Source organism: Dreissena polymorpha, chromosome 6 (genome assembly GCF_020536995.1).
Source record: "Dreissena polymorpha isolate Duluth1 chromosome 6, UMN_Dpol_1.0, whole genome shotgun sequence".
NCBI lineage: Eukaryota > Metazoa > Mollusca > Bivalvia > Myida > Dreissenidae > Dreissena > Dreissena polymorpha.
In genome coordinates this window covers 50,199,745-50,214,669 of record NC_068360.1, presented here as the reverse complement: position 1 = coordinate 50,214,669, position 14,925 = coordinate 50,199,745, and the positions used below count along the sequence as shown (strand labels likewise).

Below are 14,925 nucleotides of genomic sequence, written 5' to 3'. Positions count from 1 at the left end.
TGTGCGTAAAATGTTCCTTTATTATTGAACTCAATAAATTGATATGCAGTCTACAACAATACCGGTCAGAACCGGTCAACGAGACAAAGCATAATCATAACGGTTGGTGTGAAAACAAAGCAGCGGTGTAACAGTACATCTTATCGGCTTAGATAAACAATTAACACGGATTTGTCCCTGAAAGATCAATACATTAACCACTTTTACCTCCTAGTGGTCGCTTATGTTTGCTCAATTCAAAAGCGCGCAAAAGTTATGCTGTCATATGTACTGTCTACAACATCAAATTACACGCTTTGCATCCAAGTTGCTAAAAATAACTATATCCGATATAACTGACCTTGTGGCAAAGTGACAATTTTTGCATGTGCTAATTGATTACAAAATACATGTAGGCGTAATAATTGACCGTTTGAGAAGGCATAGAAAACGGCGTGTTTGTCGCACGTCTTCAGTGATGATGGCACATGAAATAATTAAAGGGTGTCGGAATTTTTGATGTGATTAAATACGGAGGCACCTTTATCTGTGAGTAGAAATAATTTCCTTTTATAATTTACCGATTTATATAGGCTGTTGTTTTAAGGTGCCACCCGTATGTTTTTTTTTGTGATAGCCAGCGGAAATGTTTTTTTTTTAACATTTTGTATTTCATTCTTAATTTAATAGCCACGCGAAACAGTCAAACAACAAAGTTATTGGATCCAAGAATCTGTTATTCCATCCTAGAATGTGCTGCGCAGGTTTCAGGACATGTGCAAGAGAAGAAAGTGATAGTTTGCTGGTTTTATGCTAGTTGTGTGTGTGTAGTCATAGTGTTGTTACCTTTTCTTTACTAGGGCACCCATTTGAGATCACTCTTTAAATGCATGAATGATTTATTTATTGGCTCAAATGATTGTTAGTTTGTAGGACATATGACATATTGTTTTGCTGTATACATGAAGTAAATGTTGTATTAGAATACATATTTTGTATGTAATCTTTGAGATGTTTTGTAGGACATAAGACATATTGCTCTCTGAGATGTTGTGTAAGACATGATATGACATATTACTCTTTGAGATGTTGTTTAGAACATATGACATATTACTCTGCTGTATACATGAAGTAAATGTTGTATTAGAATACATGTTTTGTATTTATTAATCATTGAGATATTGTGTTAAAATGCATAGTGTTGTAGTGACAGTACAATGTAAGAAATAAATGTTAAAACATCTTTTAATTTGTTGCTTTTTATATATTATATCTCAGTAATTTGCTTAAATTGCAAATTGCTTAAATTGCAAAAAAACATTGACTCTCCTGCCTTATTATTAGGACTCTAAGAAGTTTGATTTTGACTCTTGAAAATATGGTCCAAAGAGTCCTTGACTCTTGAGATTTGAGGTCTAAGAAAAGCCCTGCAAATTTCTTCAAATTATGCCCCTGGGGTCAAATTTGACCCTGCCCCAGGGGTCACAAAATTGAACATATGCTTATATAAGGCCTATTTTGTGAAAACTTTCAAAATCTTTTCGTTCATAACCATTGGGCCTAGGGCTAATAAATTTGGTATGTAAAGACATCTTATAGTCCTGTACTAAATTTCTTCAAATTATGCCCCTGGGGTCAAATTTGACCCTGCCCCAGGGGTCACAAAATTGAACATATGCTTATATAGGGTCTATTTTGTGAAAACTTTACAAATTCTTGTCCATAACCATTGGGCGTAGGGCTACCAAATTTGGTATGTAGCGACATCTTATAGTCCTCTACCAAGTTTTTTTTCAAATTATGCCCTTGGGGTCATATTTGACCCTGCCCTGCTTATATAGTGCCTATTTTGTGAAAACTTTACAAATTCTTATCCATAACCATTGGGCGTAGGGCTACCAAATTTGGTATGTAGTGACATCTTATAGTCCTCTACCAAGTATTTTTTTCAAATTATGCCCCTGTGGTCAAATTTGAACCTGCCCCAGGGGTCACAAAGTTGAACATATGCTTATATAAGACCTATTTTGTGAAAAAACTTTCAAAATCATTAGTCCTTAATCATTTGGCCTAGGGCTATCAAATTTTGTATGTAGAGACATCTAATAGTCCTCTACCAAATGTCTTCAAATTATGCCCCTGGGGTCAAATTTGACCCTGCCCCGGGGGTCACAAAATTGAACATATGCTTATTTAAGGCCTATTTTGTGAAAACTTTAAAAAAATTCTCCTTCATAACTATTGGGCCATGGGCTATCAAATTTGGTATGTAGAGACATCTAATAGTCCTCTATCAAATTTCTTCAAATTTTGCCCCTGGGGTCTAATTCGTCCCCAGGGGCATAATTTGAAAAAATTTAGTAGAGGACTATAAGATGTCTTTACATACCAAATTTATTAGCCCTAGGCCCAATGGTTATGGACGAAAAGATTTTGAAAGTTTTCACAAAATAGCCCTTACATAAGCATATGTTCAATTTTGTGACCCCTGGGGCAGAGTCAAATTTGACCCAGGGGCATAATTTGAAGAAATTTGTTAGAGGACTATAAGATGTCTCTACATACCAAATTTGATAGCCCTAGGCCCAATGGTTATGGAAGGGAAGTTTTGAAAGTTTTCAGAAAATAGGCCTTATATAAGCATATGTTCAATTTTGTGACCCCCGGCAGGGTGAAATTTGACCCAAGGGGCATAGTTTGAAAAAATTTGGTAGAAGACTATTATATGTCTCTACATACCAAATTTGATAGACCTAGGCCCAATGGTTATGGATGAAAAGCTTTTGAAAGTTTTCACACAATAGACCTTATATAAGCATATGTTCAATTTTGTGACCCCCGGGGCAGGGTCAAATTTGACCCCAGGGGCATAATTTGAATAAATTTGGTAGAGGATTATTAGATGTCTCTACATACAAAATTTTATAGCCCTAGGCCCAATGATTATGGACGAATGATTTAAAAAGTTTTCACAAAATAGGCCTTATATAAGCATATGTTTAACTTTGTGACCCCCGGGGCAGGGTCAAATTTGACCCCAGGGGCATAATTTGAAGAAATTTGGTAGAGGACTATGAGATGTCTCCTCATACCAAATTTGATAGCCCTATACCCAATGGTTATGGACGAATGATTTTGAAAGTTTTCACAAAATAGGCCTTATATAAGCATATGTTCAATTTTGTGACCCCCGAGGCAGGGTCGAATTTGACCCCAGGGGCAAAACTTGAAGAAGTTTGATAGAGGACTATTAGATGTCTCTACATACCAAATTTGATAGCCCTAGGCCCAATGGTTATGGACGATAAGATTTTGAAAGTTTTCACAAAATAGGCCTTACATAAGCATATGTTAAATTTTGTGACTCCCGGGGCAGGGTCAAATTTGAAGAAATTTGGTAGAGAACTATTAGATGTCTCTACATACCAAATTTGATAGCCCTAGGCCCAATGGTTATGGACGATAAGATTTTGAAAGTTTTCACAAAATAGGCCTTATATAAGCATATGTTCAATTTTGTGACCTTGGGGCAGGGTCGAATTTGACCCCAGGGGCAAAACTTGAAGAAATTTGATAGAGGACTATTAGATGTCTCTACATACCAAATTTAATAGCCCTAGGCCCAATGGTTATGGACGATAAGATTTTGAAAGTGTTCACAAAATAGGCCTTATATAAGCATATGTTCAATTTTGTGACCCCCGGGGAAGGGTCAAATTTGACCCCAGGGGCATAATTTAAACAAATTTGAAAGAGGTTCACCCCAGGAACATTCCTGAGAAATTTCATCAGAATTAGACCAGTAGTTTAGGAAAAGAAGATGTTTTAAGGAAAAGTTAACGCACGTACGGACGGACGCACGCAAGACGGACACAGGACCATGACATTCGCCCCGCTGGCCTCTGGCCAGTGAAGCTAAAAAAGGAAAAAAAGTAACCCTCAACAGGGCTCAAACCACTGACCCCTGGAGTCCTGGAGTAAAAAGTCTCCCGCCTAGACCACTCAACCATCCATGTTCATGCTTAGAGTGGATGTATTTTTTACCTATATAAGCAATCCTCGTAGTATCCCAAAATAAAACGACAACAACAGAACTTTCCAAATTATTCAATCATTTCGCGTCGCACGACGCTTTAAAATTTTCAGTTTTTCAAATCATCAAAAGATGCATATAATAGAAACATGTATTTAAGAGCATGGTAAATGGTCAGTATTACTATTTCCTCGAAAATATTTTAACTAAAACGAAAATTTTCTAATCTGAAACAACTTTTTTTTTATTTTGTCAATTTACCAAAACATGAAATCTATTGGACAGCCCCTTTAAGCATAAGCAAAGTTTAAGCATCAAAGTTACAAATCAAAAAAAGAAATCTCATATAAAGACAGAAAAGCAACATAAAGAATTGTGTGCATTTGCGGCAACAATCCAAAAGAGTTATTTTTGACATGGATTTTAAAACACCTTTTTTGTTGTTGTTAATGCAAATTGAATTGCAGACATAGCCCCTATTTATTAATGACACTTTTGCCACAAATGATCTAGTTGATCCTGATTGCATTCCTACGCCACTCTTAGAAATATATACATATGACATATTTAGGAATCAATTCAGGCAATTTATGCTCTTAACAACTTAAGGGAAATGGCGTTTTTTAGCAAGGTATGTAAAGTTGCCCAAAACACATTGTTAACGTGCTAAAAGTAAAACAGGCTGGCTGGTTGCTAAAAAGCACTATTACATGCACTTGTCATACAAGTTTTAACAATTAAAATAAAGTTATCCCCCTTCCTACTAAATTCAGATACACATATATATTTTAGTATCAAAGAAAAATGTGCATTAACAGATATGCATTTAAAGGCAATCATGGTGGATAACAAAAGGATTGTAAAGTCAAAAGCTTTAAGCATTTTCATGTCTGTAACTCTGTATACTAGGAAATGCAACTTACAATAGCTTGTAAGGCCAAAAAAATGGTCCGTTTCTGGTCTCCTTGGAAAAAAAAACAGGGTCGGTAGGTAGGGATTTTTTTTTTGGGGGGGGGGGGGGGGGGGCGGCGGAGGGGCAGGGGGTGTTCTGAAATAGAAGGCTACTAAAGCTTTTAATAAGAAATACATGTGTATACAGTCCAACCCCTACTTCCTGTCACCCCTCATCGCGAACGTCGATAAACACTATATAATGCACCCCTCTTAAGCAGTAACTCCGTTTCTCCGGCCAGCGGCCAGCAATTTTGCATCCCAAATGTTAAATTTCCCCCATATGAGTGGTCACGCGCGAGTAAGTCAGTCATGTACATTGGCAAAATTACACAGATGCAACGGCGAAAAAAACCATACATACTTCCAGTCTGCGGTTTAGGCTCTGTAGTACTTACTGAAGCGTGATGTGTGATTAACATTTTGACATCCAGTTTGCAAATTGCAATTAATTAGCGGCGGATTATCAGGTTTTAAGCAATATGCAACTGATCTTTTTGTTTCCGCGCATGTGAATATCACCTATTATTACTGGAAAAGAGATTCTTAATTTATAATTTATTATTTGTAGCTGTTGAATCATAATATTTCAAGCACACATTTATGCCAATTATCAGCTAATTAAAAGTTAAAAAGAACAACGAAACTTTTAACCGAAATCAAATGATCTACATGTTCTCTGTGCTACAAAGTTTTTATCCAAAAATCAATACATGCACGCTTTATATGGGTATGGCGTGACATTGTTAATTGGTGCATAATTTTCACGCGCTTTTTTCGGGACAAAGGAAATACATGAGGACTTTTTTGATGCTAAAATTTGTAAACGTCTCGTTAACATAAAACAATCAGGAGTGTGTTTCGGATTACAATTTATTATTTTCATTTGGGAATTAAACAAAACATTTATATTTGTTTTATATTTACGATGATTTCAATATTAATTTTGATAAAACCCTTTACGCGGGAAAAATGTTTTTATAATATTATGCATGAAAAGCACGATTACCAGGAGGACTACACCCGGATGCTATTATCAGTCTCTTAAGTAACTGGCCATGATTTTATCGTGGAGGAGATCACTGTCCGGACCAATTTGTGCGGTAGGTATTACAAAACTATAAAACTGCAATAAACCAATTAAATTATCGATTGATAGTGACACAGCAGTACTTCATGCATAACTGATTCACAACTGTTCCCATCTTAAGTGCATTGTGGCCATACAACGCGCATTGTTTAAACAATGAATCATGAGAATGATTCGTTTTCATTGACATGATATTGATGATGATTAGAAAGATGAATAGAATATTTTTTTGAATGAAAATGTTGTTTTATAGCTGATTTTAGAAAGGAAGAAATAAAATTATTTTAAGTCTATACATTGTTTAGTACATGTACACATATTTACCATTTTGTTTATACAAAAAATAAACAGTTGGCCATGCACTCATCAACTCTAGACTCCCTATGACCCAACCCCCTCTTAAGAGGCCACCCCGCTTAAGCAGCCAATTTGGCCATTTCCCTTGACTGGCTGCTTAAGAGGGTTTGGACTGTATATGCTTTGTTTGCTTGATATTACATCTTATATAAACGAAAATGAACAGAAAAAATGTTCATATTTTTTATAATTTTTTTTTTCATTTTCTTTTTGGCGCCGATTCGGGAGACACAGTCGGGCGACCTGAAACGGACCTATTTTTGTTGGCCTAAACTAAGCCTGTTCACTTAACTGGGTGCATAATTTCAAAATCAAAAGACTTGGATATGAGTCGACTATGGTATGAAGTGAAAAGTCATCTTATTTACCAGAATATAACTGGTTGATCTTACAAAAAAGCTATGTTACATTTTTCTACATGTTTGCATTCATATACTGTTTGTATAAAGATTTTCAGGATTTTGTCAAACCCAATTTGTAAGACAAGAATTAACTGACTGACACGCACATTTCTTGAGAATTTGCATTCATGTTGATACAAAGGACTTTGTAAGGATTAACAATTGTTACAACGATGCATGATTTGTACATCAGCGAAAACTCTGCACTAATTACAGTTATTCATCATTTTGATTTTAACTTCAAACCATGTTCTGTAGTTCCATTTTCAATTATATATACCAGTTTAATAACTGGCTTTTTTCTAGTTTTTCTTCTGAAAATTGTAACCATTTATGTTGAAAAAAATTCTTGTTAAAATGTGGATAGAAGGCTGAATGTCAAATTATTATTGTAACTGCAACAAGACAAGAGCTGTTGGAAGACAGTATGCTCAAATTTTTGGCCTTTTACTACAATTTTATAGGAAGTTAGGTGTTGTTTACATCAAGCAAGTTTTTTTTTCTAATATGCAAAATATCCCTCTAAACAGCTGAACCTCGATATAGAGTGGAAACCAGTGTTGTTCATTTAGTAACAAGCACCATGGCTGCTGGCCTTGACCAAACGCAACCTTAATGCAAACAAAAATATGTTTCGGCACACTATTCTATGCTTGCATCACAAAATCTCCATTCCCTCTCTATATTTGTTAACATGGACCTTGACTTTGATCACACCCTTCCCATTTTCTAGAGAGATAGAGAATGGAATAGAAAGAAGCTGCGACTTCCACCTGTTTGCTTCACCCTTTTGCCTCTCTGGACAGTTCAACACAAAATGTCTGCAAATCTATATAAATCGTAAATTTTCCTTGCAAGTATTCTGTGGCACATGAACATACCGTCCAAACCCATTTAAATATCAATACAGGCTAAATGTGAATGGGCAAAAATCCAAGTGAACTGTATTAAGTGTATTTAGTACATGTATTCCACTAAATAACTGCCCAAAACATACATTTATATACATTGTTTAATTGAGTGTGCTGTAGAAGCTTAAGTGTGTTTTAAGCTAAGCCGAAATGTTACAATGAAAGATGGTACCATCATGCAAAATAATATGCTTGTTATATGCTACACTACATTCTCATACAAACGCTGCTATATTATATATAACTGCTAGGCATTCTTAAAGCGGAAAATGTACATATATGTGTCTTCATCAAGAATACATGTCATATAACAAGCTATACGTGGTAAGTTAGAGCTCAGCCCACAGTCACAGATACACATTCTGTCAACCAGAGACATGACTTTCCTTCTCAAATTTATATGTCTTGAATAAATGAACAATTATCATGAGACCACTTCAATAAAACTAATTATAAATTGATAATTAAATAATATTTACGTGTTAACTATTGCTAGTTTTTGTGTGTGTATTTATTGTTATAGCTGATTTTGTACATTTTATCATTCCAAACTAAACCTAAATGTCATTCAACTGTGTATATTGATAAGTGTCATTCAACTGTGTATATTGATAAGTGTCATTCAACTGTGTATATTGATAAGTGTCATTCAACTGTGTATATTGATAAGTGTCATTCAACTGTGTATATTGATAAGTGTCATTCAACTGTGTATATTGATAAGTGTCATTCAACTGTGTATATTGATAACGACCCAAAAACCTTATCAGACTCTGCAATGAATTTTCCAGATATTTATTGAATGAACACTTTCCAGTATTTGAATTCAAACAATGGAGGGGAAGTAAATCTTGTTTAAGCAGAAGTACCAACAAATGTCTATTAAATATGTTTAAAAGAAAAATTTGATTATTTTGCATATTGAAATCACAAATGCTATTCAATTCATGCAAATCTACTCAATTTTGCGTTACTTTTCTATATATTGCTAATATATTGTGAAACAATCTTTTCCTTATTCATTGTAGTATTAGTTTTCTTGAGTTACAAAACTTTACATTTTAAATTCAAACAATGAAAGGGAAGCAACTGTTCTACAAGAAAAATACCAAAAACGTATATTTAATATATATTTAATATTTTAAAAAGATGTTTGCATTATTTTGCATATTGAACCCACAAATGCTTATTACTTCATGAAACTCATCTCTATGTTGTGTTACAATACTATATATTGCCAATATATTTTTTAAATCTAATATGTGTTGCTTCAAATCAAGCATTCTGTCAGATGTTTAAATGCTTGCGTAACTTAAATATCCTGTTTTAGTTTGCAAAGAGTGCTGCCCAATATTGAAAGAATATTACCAACAATATACCTCTCAATCTTATAATTAAAGAACTAAGCAGTGTTTTTTCACACTAAAAAAATAACAATACCTTCAAATTTGTTTTTAAAAATCCACATAAATGTGCTTTTTTTCTTTTTGGCATTTTAAGGCTAACAAAACAATGCAAATGCAATGGGAAACTTGCCTTAAAAATATGCGTGGCAAGAATTTCTCTCTGATGTTTCTGGAGTGTCATATTTCCATTATGTCAGAATAGAACCATTTATTTGCATCCAAATCAGTAAAAAAAGAATCACTGCACCATTCACCACATTCTTTGAAGAAAACTGAAATTTATGCACAAGCAACAAGTGTCTTCATCAATAAGATTGTGCTCTACGCACATCCCAATCAGGCACAAACCTTAAAACTTTTATAGATTATTTTCATTTTAAGGAGATGTCTTCTATCGAAAATCAAGTGTAATAGGAAAGTATTGTCCCTTATTTGCCTTTGCCTATGCACAGGCTAATCTGGAACTACACTTTATGCACATGCATTAACCCTTTCAGTGCGGGAACCGAATTTTATAGGCCTTTGCAAACAGTTTGGATCCAGATGAGACGCCACAGAACATGGCGTCTCATCCGGATCCAAACTGTTTGCTATTCTGATAGTATTCTTTGAAAAAAATTGAAGAAAATGCTAATTTTAGAAATTCTGCAGACGACATTTTAGCAGATGACAAATTTCCCAGCATGCAAAGAGTTAAGCCCAGTGTTCCCAGAGCACAGCCCCTATTGGTCCAGTACCTCTTGCAGTAGGTCCTGGGCGGCGATGGCCTTCAGCACATTCTTCTTGCTGGTCTCCTGCACCTCCCCGCCCAGTAGCAGCTCGTCCAGCATGAAATAGGCCTTCTCAAAGTTGAATATAATGTCCAGCTCACACACCTGTAACATCCCAGGTCAATATGATAGTCACTGGCAAAATAAGCCTTGTATTAACCCATTTAAGCCGAGTGGACTCTCCCATCCTTCTAAATTGGATCAATTTATTTCCAAAATTAGGGATGTCTAGTATATTTATTTCTATATTTAGAATATTTCTTACAGAAATTCCTGCATTATGCGGCGTCTCATCTGGATCTAGGCTGTTTGCCAAGGCTTTTTTTCTAGACGCTAGGCATAAATGGGTTTATGTAAGAATAGTTGTTTCATTAAACCTTTGACCACGCAGATACTGTTTTTTTAGCTTTTTATTTATGAAAGAATACTAGTCTTGTTTCATTAAACCTTCAACCACTCAGATACCATTTTTAGCCTTATAATAGAATAGTTGTTTTATTAAACCCTTGATCACTCAGATACCGTTTTTAAGCCTTTTATTTATGTCAGAATAGTTGTTTCATTTACCCACGACCACTCAGATACCATTTTTTTATCGTTTGTAGACCCTTAGAAAATCAAAATGAAAGAAGGACCTTGCTTTTTTGTTGTTTTCCCTAAACAATTTTAATGTTTAAACTGCTATTGTTTGAAAACATTAAAAGTATTTATAATGTTCATGGTGTTAAAATTTCAATTCACAAATTTACATCATCAGCATTCATGGTCGGTTTGATATACTGTCTGTAAATATGAAACCAAATATAAGTGGAGATAATATTGCATACACATTTTTTGCCACTGAAATTCTTATACCAGTATATATCACTATTTAGGATACAAAAAGGACAAATAAAGCTTTCCTTTTTCTCACAGTTTGACCTGTTTGCTTTTGGATCTGAAATTTGTTATTTAACTCTTCATTTTTACAATGTTACAGTCACAATAATAACATACAAGAAGCATAATCACAAAAATTTGATTGACTCACAGACGTCTAAATTTATGGGTAAGTTTTTACTCTTGATTTGAATAATAGTAAAGCCTGTGTAAAGGAAAAGTAGTATCAATTATCATTTTGAACACAATATTGGCCTTTCAATACTTCAATTACAAAGACAGGAGTTTTTCTAGCCATTTTAGGAAAAGGAGTATGGTTAAATTAGGATTTTTACCGATAAAAGTGGCAAATTTGGGAAATAATTTATCGACAAAAAGGATCAAATTGGGATTTTTTATCAACAAATATTGACACAACAGTTTAATAATCATAAGTCATAAAACACTTCTTTCTAATGTTGTCTTATTTTGGAAATTTGGCATTTTAGTAATAATTTTGGTTTGGGATCGTGTCTGTTTGCTTTAAGATCGGGTCCGCTTGCTTTGGGATCGGGTCCGTATAACGGCCTTTTTTACATAGCAGAAAACCCCCTGAAAGAGTATAACAAGATTGAGCCTTGTTCTGGAAAAACTGGGCCTAATGAATCTGCATAAAGTGGTGTCCCAGATTAGCAATCAGCACAGGCTAATCAGGGAAGTCAATTTCCGCTTTTATGACATTTTTTTTTCAAAGTGAAGCTTCTTCTAAATGAATATCCAGTTATGTTGGAAAGCGTTGATCCTGATTAGCCTGTGTGCACTGCACAGGGACAACAGTTTACACACATACATTAAGCCCAGTTTTCTCACAGCGAGGCTCAATTCATCAAGCAGTTGTTGTGTCCCACGGTCACCACAAAATTTATGAAGCCATGAGACCCCTGCTTATCCATATCCTGTCATAGCAGTGAACGCTAATCTTACACTTCCGAAGTATTTGTCGAGTAGCTCCACATATCTGTGTATGACCTCCAGCGTGAGTAACTCATTGTCTTCAGGCTCTATCGCGCAGCAGAAATACAAGCTGGCATATCTAGGTGAAAGATTAGAAAAAATATAGTTTAAGGGATTGGCAAATTATCAATTGAGTTAAGAAAACATCAACGCACTGTCATTATCTGAAGACTGTATTGTGCTGATGCAGGGATAAGTGCAGACGTAGACACAGAGGTAAACATAGGGAAAGGAAAACCCAGCATGCGCACTCATTATATGAGCATGTAAAGAATTAAACCCTTACTACTTGTTAACATTCCATTTAAATATCATTATGTTTAGCCATTCTTGCAAATAAAATTCTGTTATGACTACAAATAAATAGTCAATTTCCAAATTTTTTTTATTTGTAATATAATATTATAAAGTAGTGATCAATATTTTTATTTAATGCAAACTGTTTTGATTTTATCAACTATTAATTGTATTATTCAAACAAGTTCATACATGAAAAGTGATTTATAACATCATCATTTAATATTAAAGGCTTTACCTTTTATAAACAATTTTAAGATCCTTCCATTCCAAGAAACTACACATCTTTGGTTTGCGTGACAACACCAACGTGACCAGCTCTCTGGTGATCTTTTTCTTCATTTTGTCCTGATGTGCAGCATACCACTTTTGTAGTCGCAGTTTGCCTTGGCGGCTAAACAGGAGCATGAATTGCATCTGCAAGCATGGCACATTTGTTTGTTTTTTTACTTGGATTTTTCTATCTATCTATCTATAGATCTTTGGATACTGTTGAATTCCCCTTTCGGGTTTTATTAACAGATCGCGCCGTCAGTGCAAGAAAAGGATTCATGCACAATCTGTACAAAAAAGTATTGACAGTGAGACGTCAAGAAAGAAAGTAAGACTGAAACAAAGTTTGAAACTGTAAGTATATGTATAGACAAGAGTTAAAATCAGGTTAAAAACATTATTTTCTTCACTTTACTTCTCAATTTGATAGAGTCTGCTGGTTAACAACCAATAAGAGCAGAAAACAATCATGCTTATAAACAGTATAAACTGCCATTCTCAAATCATAGGAGGGGGGTTGATTCCCATAGAAAGTAAATATTGACCAATCAACACACGAGCTACACAATTTATCAGCGCTTCCGTTAGCTTTTAAAAGTTGGAAATCCTGACTTCCAAGCTTAAAATTTTGGACGTCCCACACATAAATTTTGAAGTCCTGATTTCATTTTATAATTTTAATATACGTACATGTTCCAACTCTATCAATTACCCAATAATCCAGTATTATAACGATTTCTATTTTCAAAACCAAATACGGACAATAATGACGTCCGCAAACGTCTGCCATTTTACGCAAGTTGAATTGTGGGATGGGGGAATTCCCATTGAACATGCATTAATCACATGACGCAATTTGAGAAAATAGAGCACTGTTCATATTTAGTAATTATGACAAATCAACGACTGAATTTTTAATGTTACATGTAAATTATGATCGACGACAAATACTGTATCCGAAAACGACTCTCCAAAAAAAATGTACGTGTTTTGCACATGAAATAATCTGTGCACATCGTTTGACTGCAGAAAATGAAAACCAATTACTAATTAAATACGTAAGCAATATAAAATTTGGTTAACATATTGCTTTACAATATGCTATTGCACTACTTAACTTTGCTAATCGACACTTAACATATTTCAAGATGGCGGGCATTTGACTTGTAAGATTTTTGGAAACTAGCGAAGATATTTCGTCAGTTGCAGTTCATGTCTGTACCATCTGCTAACAAATCGGAAATAAATCAATAAAATACCGGGGAAAATCGGTACTGAAAATTTCCGGAATGCCGACTATTAAATACGTTCTCAAATTCTCGCGCACGCGAACGAATTTTTGTGAATTTATTATTCGTCAGTTTATTTCCATACTGTCTTCAGATTTTTTTTCATTGCAAATCAGGCGATCGATAGACAATTTTTCTATTGCCAGAGCCAAGATTTTATCGCATTGGCGATCAGGCGATGGGTTAATTTTGCAGACTGCTTATTTTCAAATGCATATAAACAAACATGTTATCCGAAATCATTTCAAGATTTTATTATTCATTTTATGAAAATCATGCGAAAATTAGACTTCATGTACGCCATCACGTCATTCTTCCTCGGGGAAAGCGTGGACTGAAATATTTTATTGCTGAATAAACACATCGTAACGCAGAGGTCGCTTATGTATACAGCTTCACGTGGGGTCTGCGTGTATTCGGCTGCCTGAGCGCTGATTGGCTGATGCGCTTACCAAGAAGACTTTGACAGCTGGAGAAATCAATATTGGCCACTCGCTGTGAAATTCATTGAAAACAGTAGCTCTAAGGCGGAGTTAATGGTCTGAATAACCCGATTTACTGTTGACATTTGTATGTGTTGTGTATTAGAAAATAGCGTACATGCGGATGATCGGACGTCCAAGGGACTTCAACCATTTGCATAATGGACGCATGACTGCCGTTTTCGGGCGTAATTTACGCCCGGACGTCCACTAACGGAAGCGCTGATTTATGTAGCTCTGCAGATATCCGTTCAGTTTGATTTGTAATCAAATGATAAATCAATTGAGCAAGCCAGACCGACAAACATGAAAAAACTGTAGCATATACAAGTATTGAGTGAATTTTTAAAGGCTATTTTAGGGCAAAATTTCTGCCCCCAGCCTCCGATTGAAATAGTTGTGTGACAACTTTGATGACCACTAAATTTTGACAAAAATAAGTAATTTAATTGATGACAATAATATCTAATCATCAGCATTATATTCAATGTTTCTGTTCTCAACATTTTGGTGAATTTCTTTGGAAACTAAAATGAAAGGTGGACATTTAAGCTGCATTTATTGAGGTACTGTACATAAGTTGACTTTTTTGCATTTTCTTAAAGTGCATGTAAATGGAATTTTCTTAAAAGTAACAAAAACAATTTTAATTGTAATTGTCAAAAAATGATAGGTTACAGAATCTTGCAAAACACAACAAGAATAAGAAAATGTCTTGCAATTTGGCCGATTTACAATGCGATTATATGTGAATCAGATTTAGTGTAAACTAAGTTCTAACCTAGTGACGGGTGACATTTTGACAGAAAAAATG

General features: G+C 34.8%; 1 protein-coding gene across 4 annotated transcripts in view; it reads right to left on the bottom strand.

Annotated features, from left to right (window-relative positions):
* LOC127836442 (AP-1 complex subunit sigma-2) overlaps positions 1 to 14,925 on the bottom strand; it is a 34,280-nt gene that overhangs the window by 19,130 nt on the left and 225 nt on the right. For all 4 annotated transcript variants that reach the window (XM_052363085.1, XM_052363087.1, XM_052363084.1 and 1 more), the window contains exons 2-4: positions 12,306 to 12,484; positions 11,741 to 11,849; positions 9,866 to 10,003 (exon numbers count right to left, since the gene is read on the bottom strand). In XM_052363085.1, coding sequence (XP_052219045.1) covers positions 9,866 to 10,003; positions 11,741 to 11,849; positions 12,306 to 12,484 — 426 coding nt within the window. The remainder of the gene's footprint in view (positions 1 to 9,865; positions 10,004 to 11,740; positions 11,850 to 12,305; positions 12,485 to 14,925) is intronic.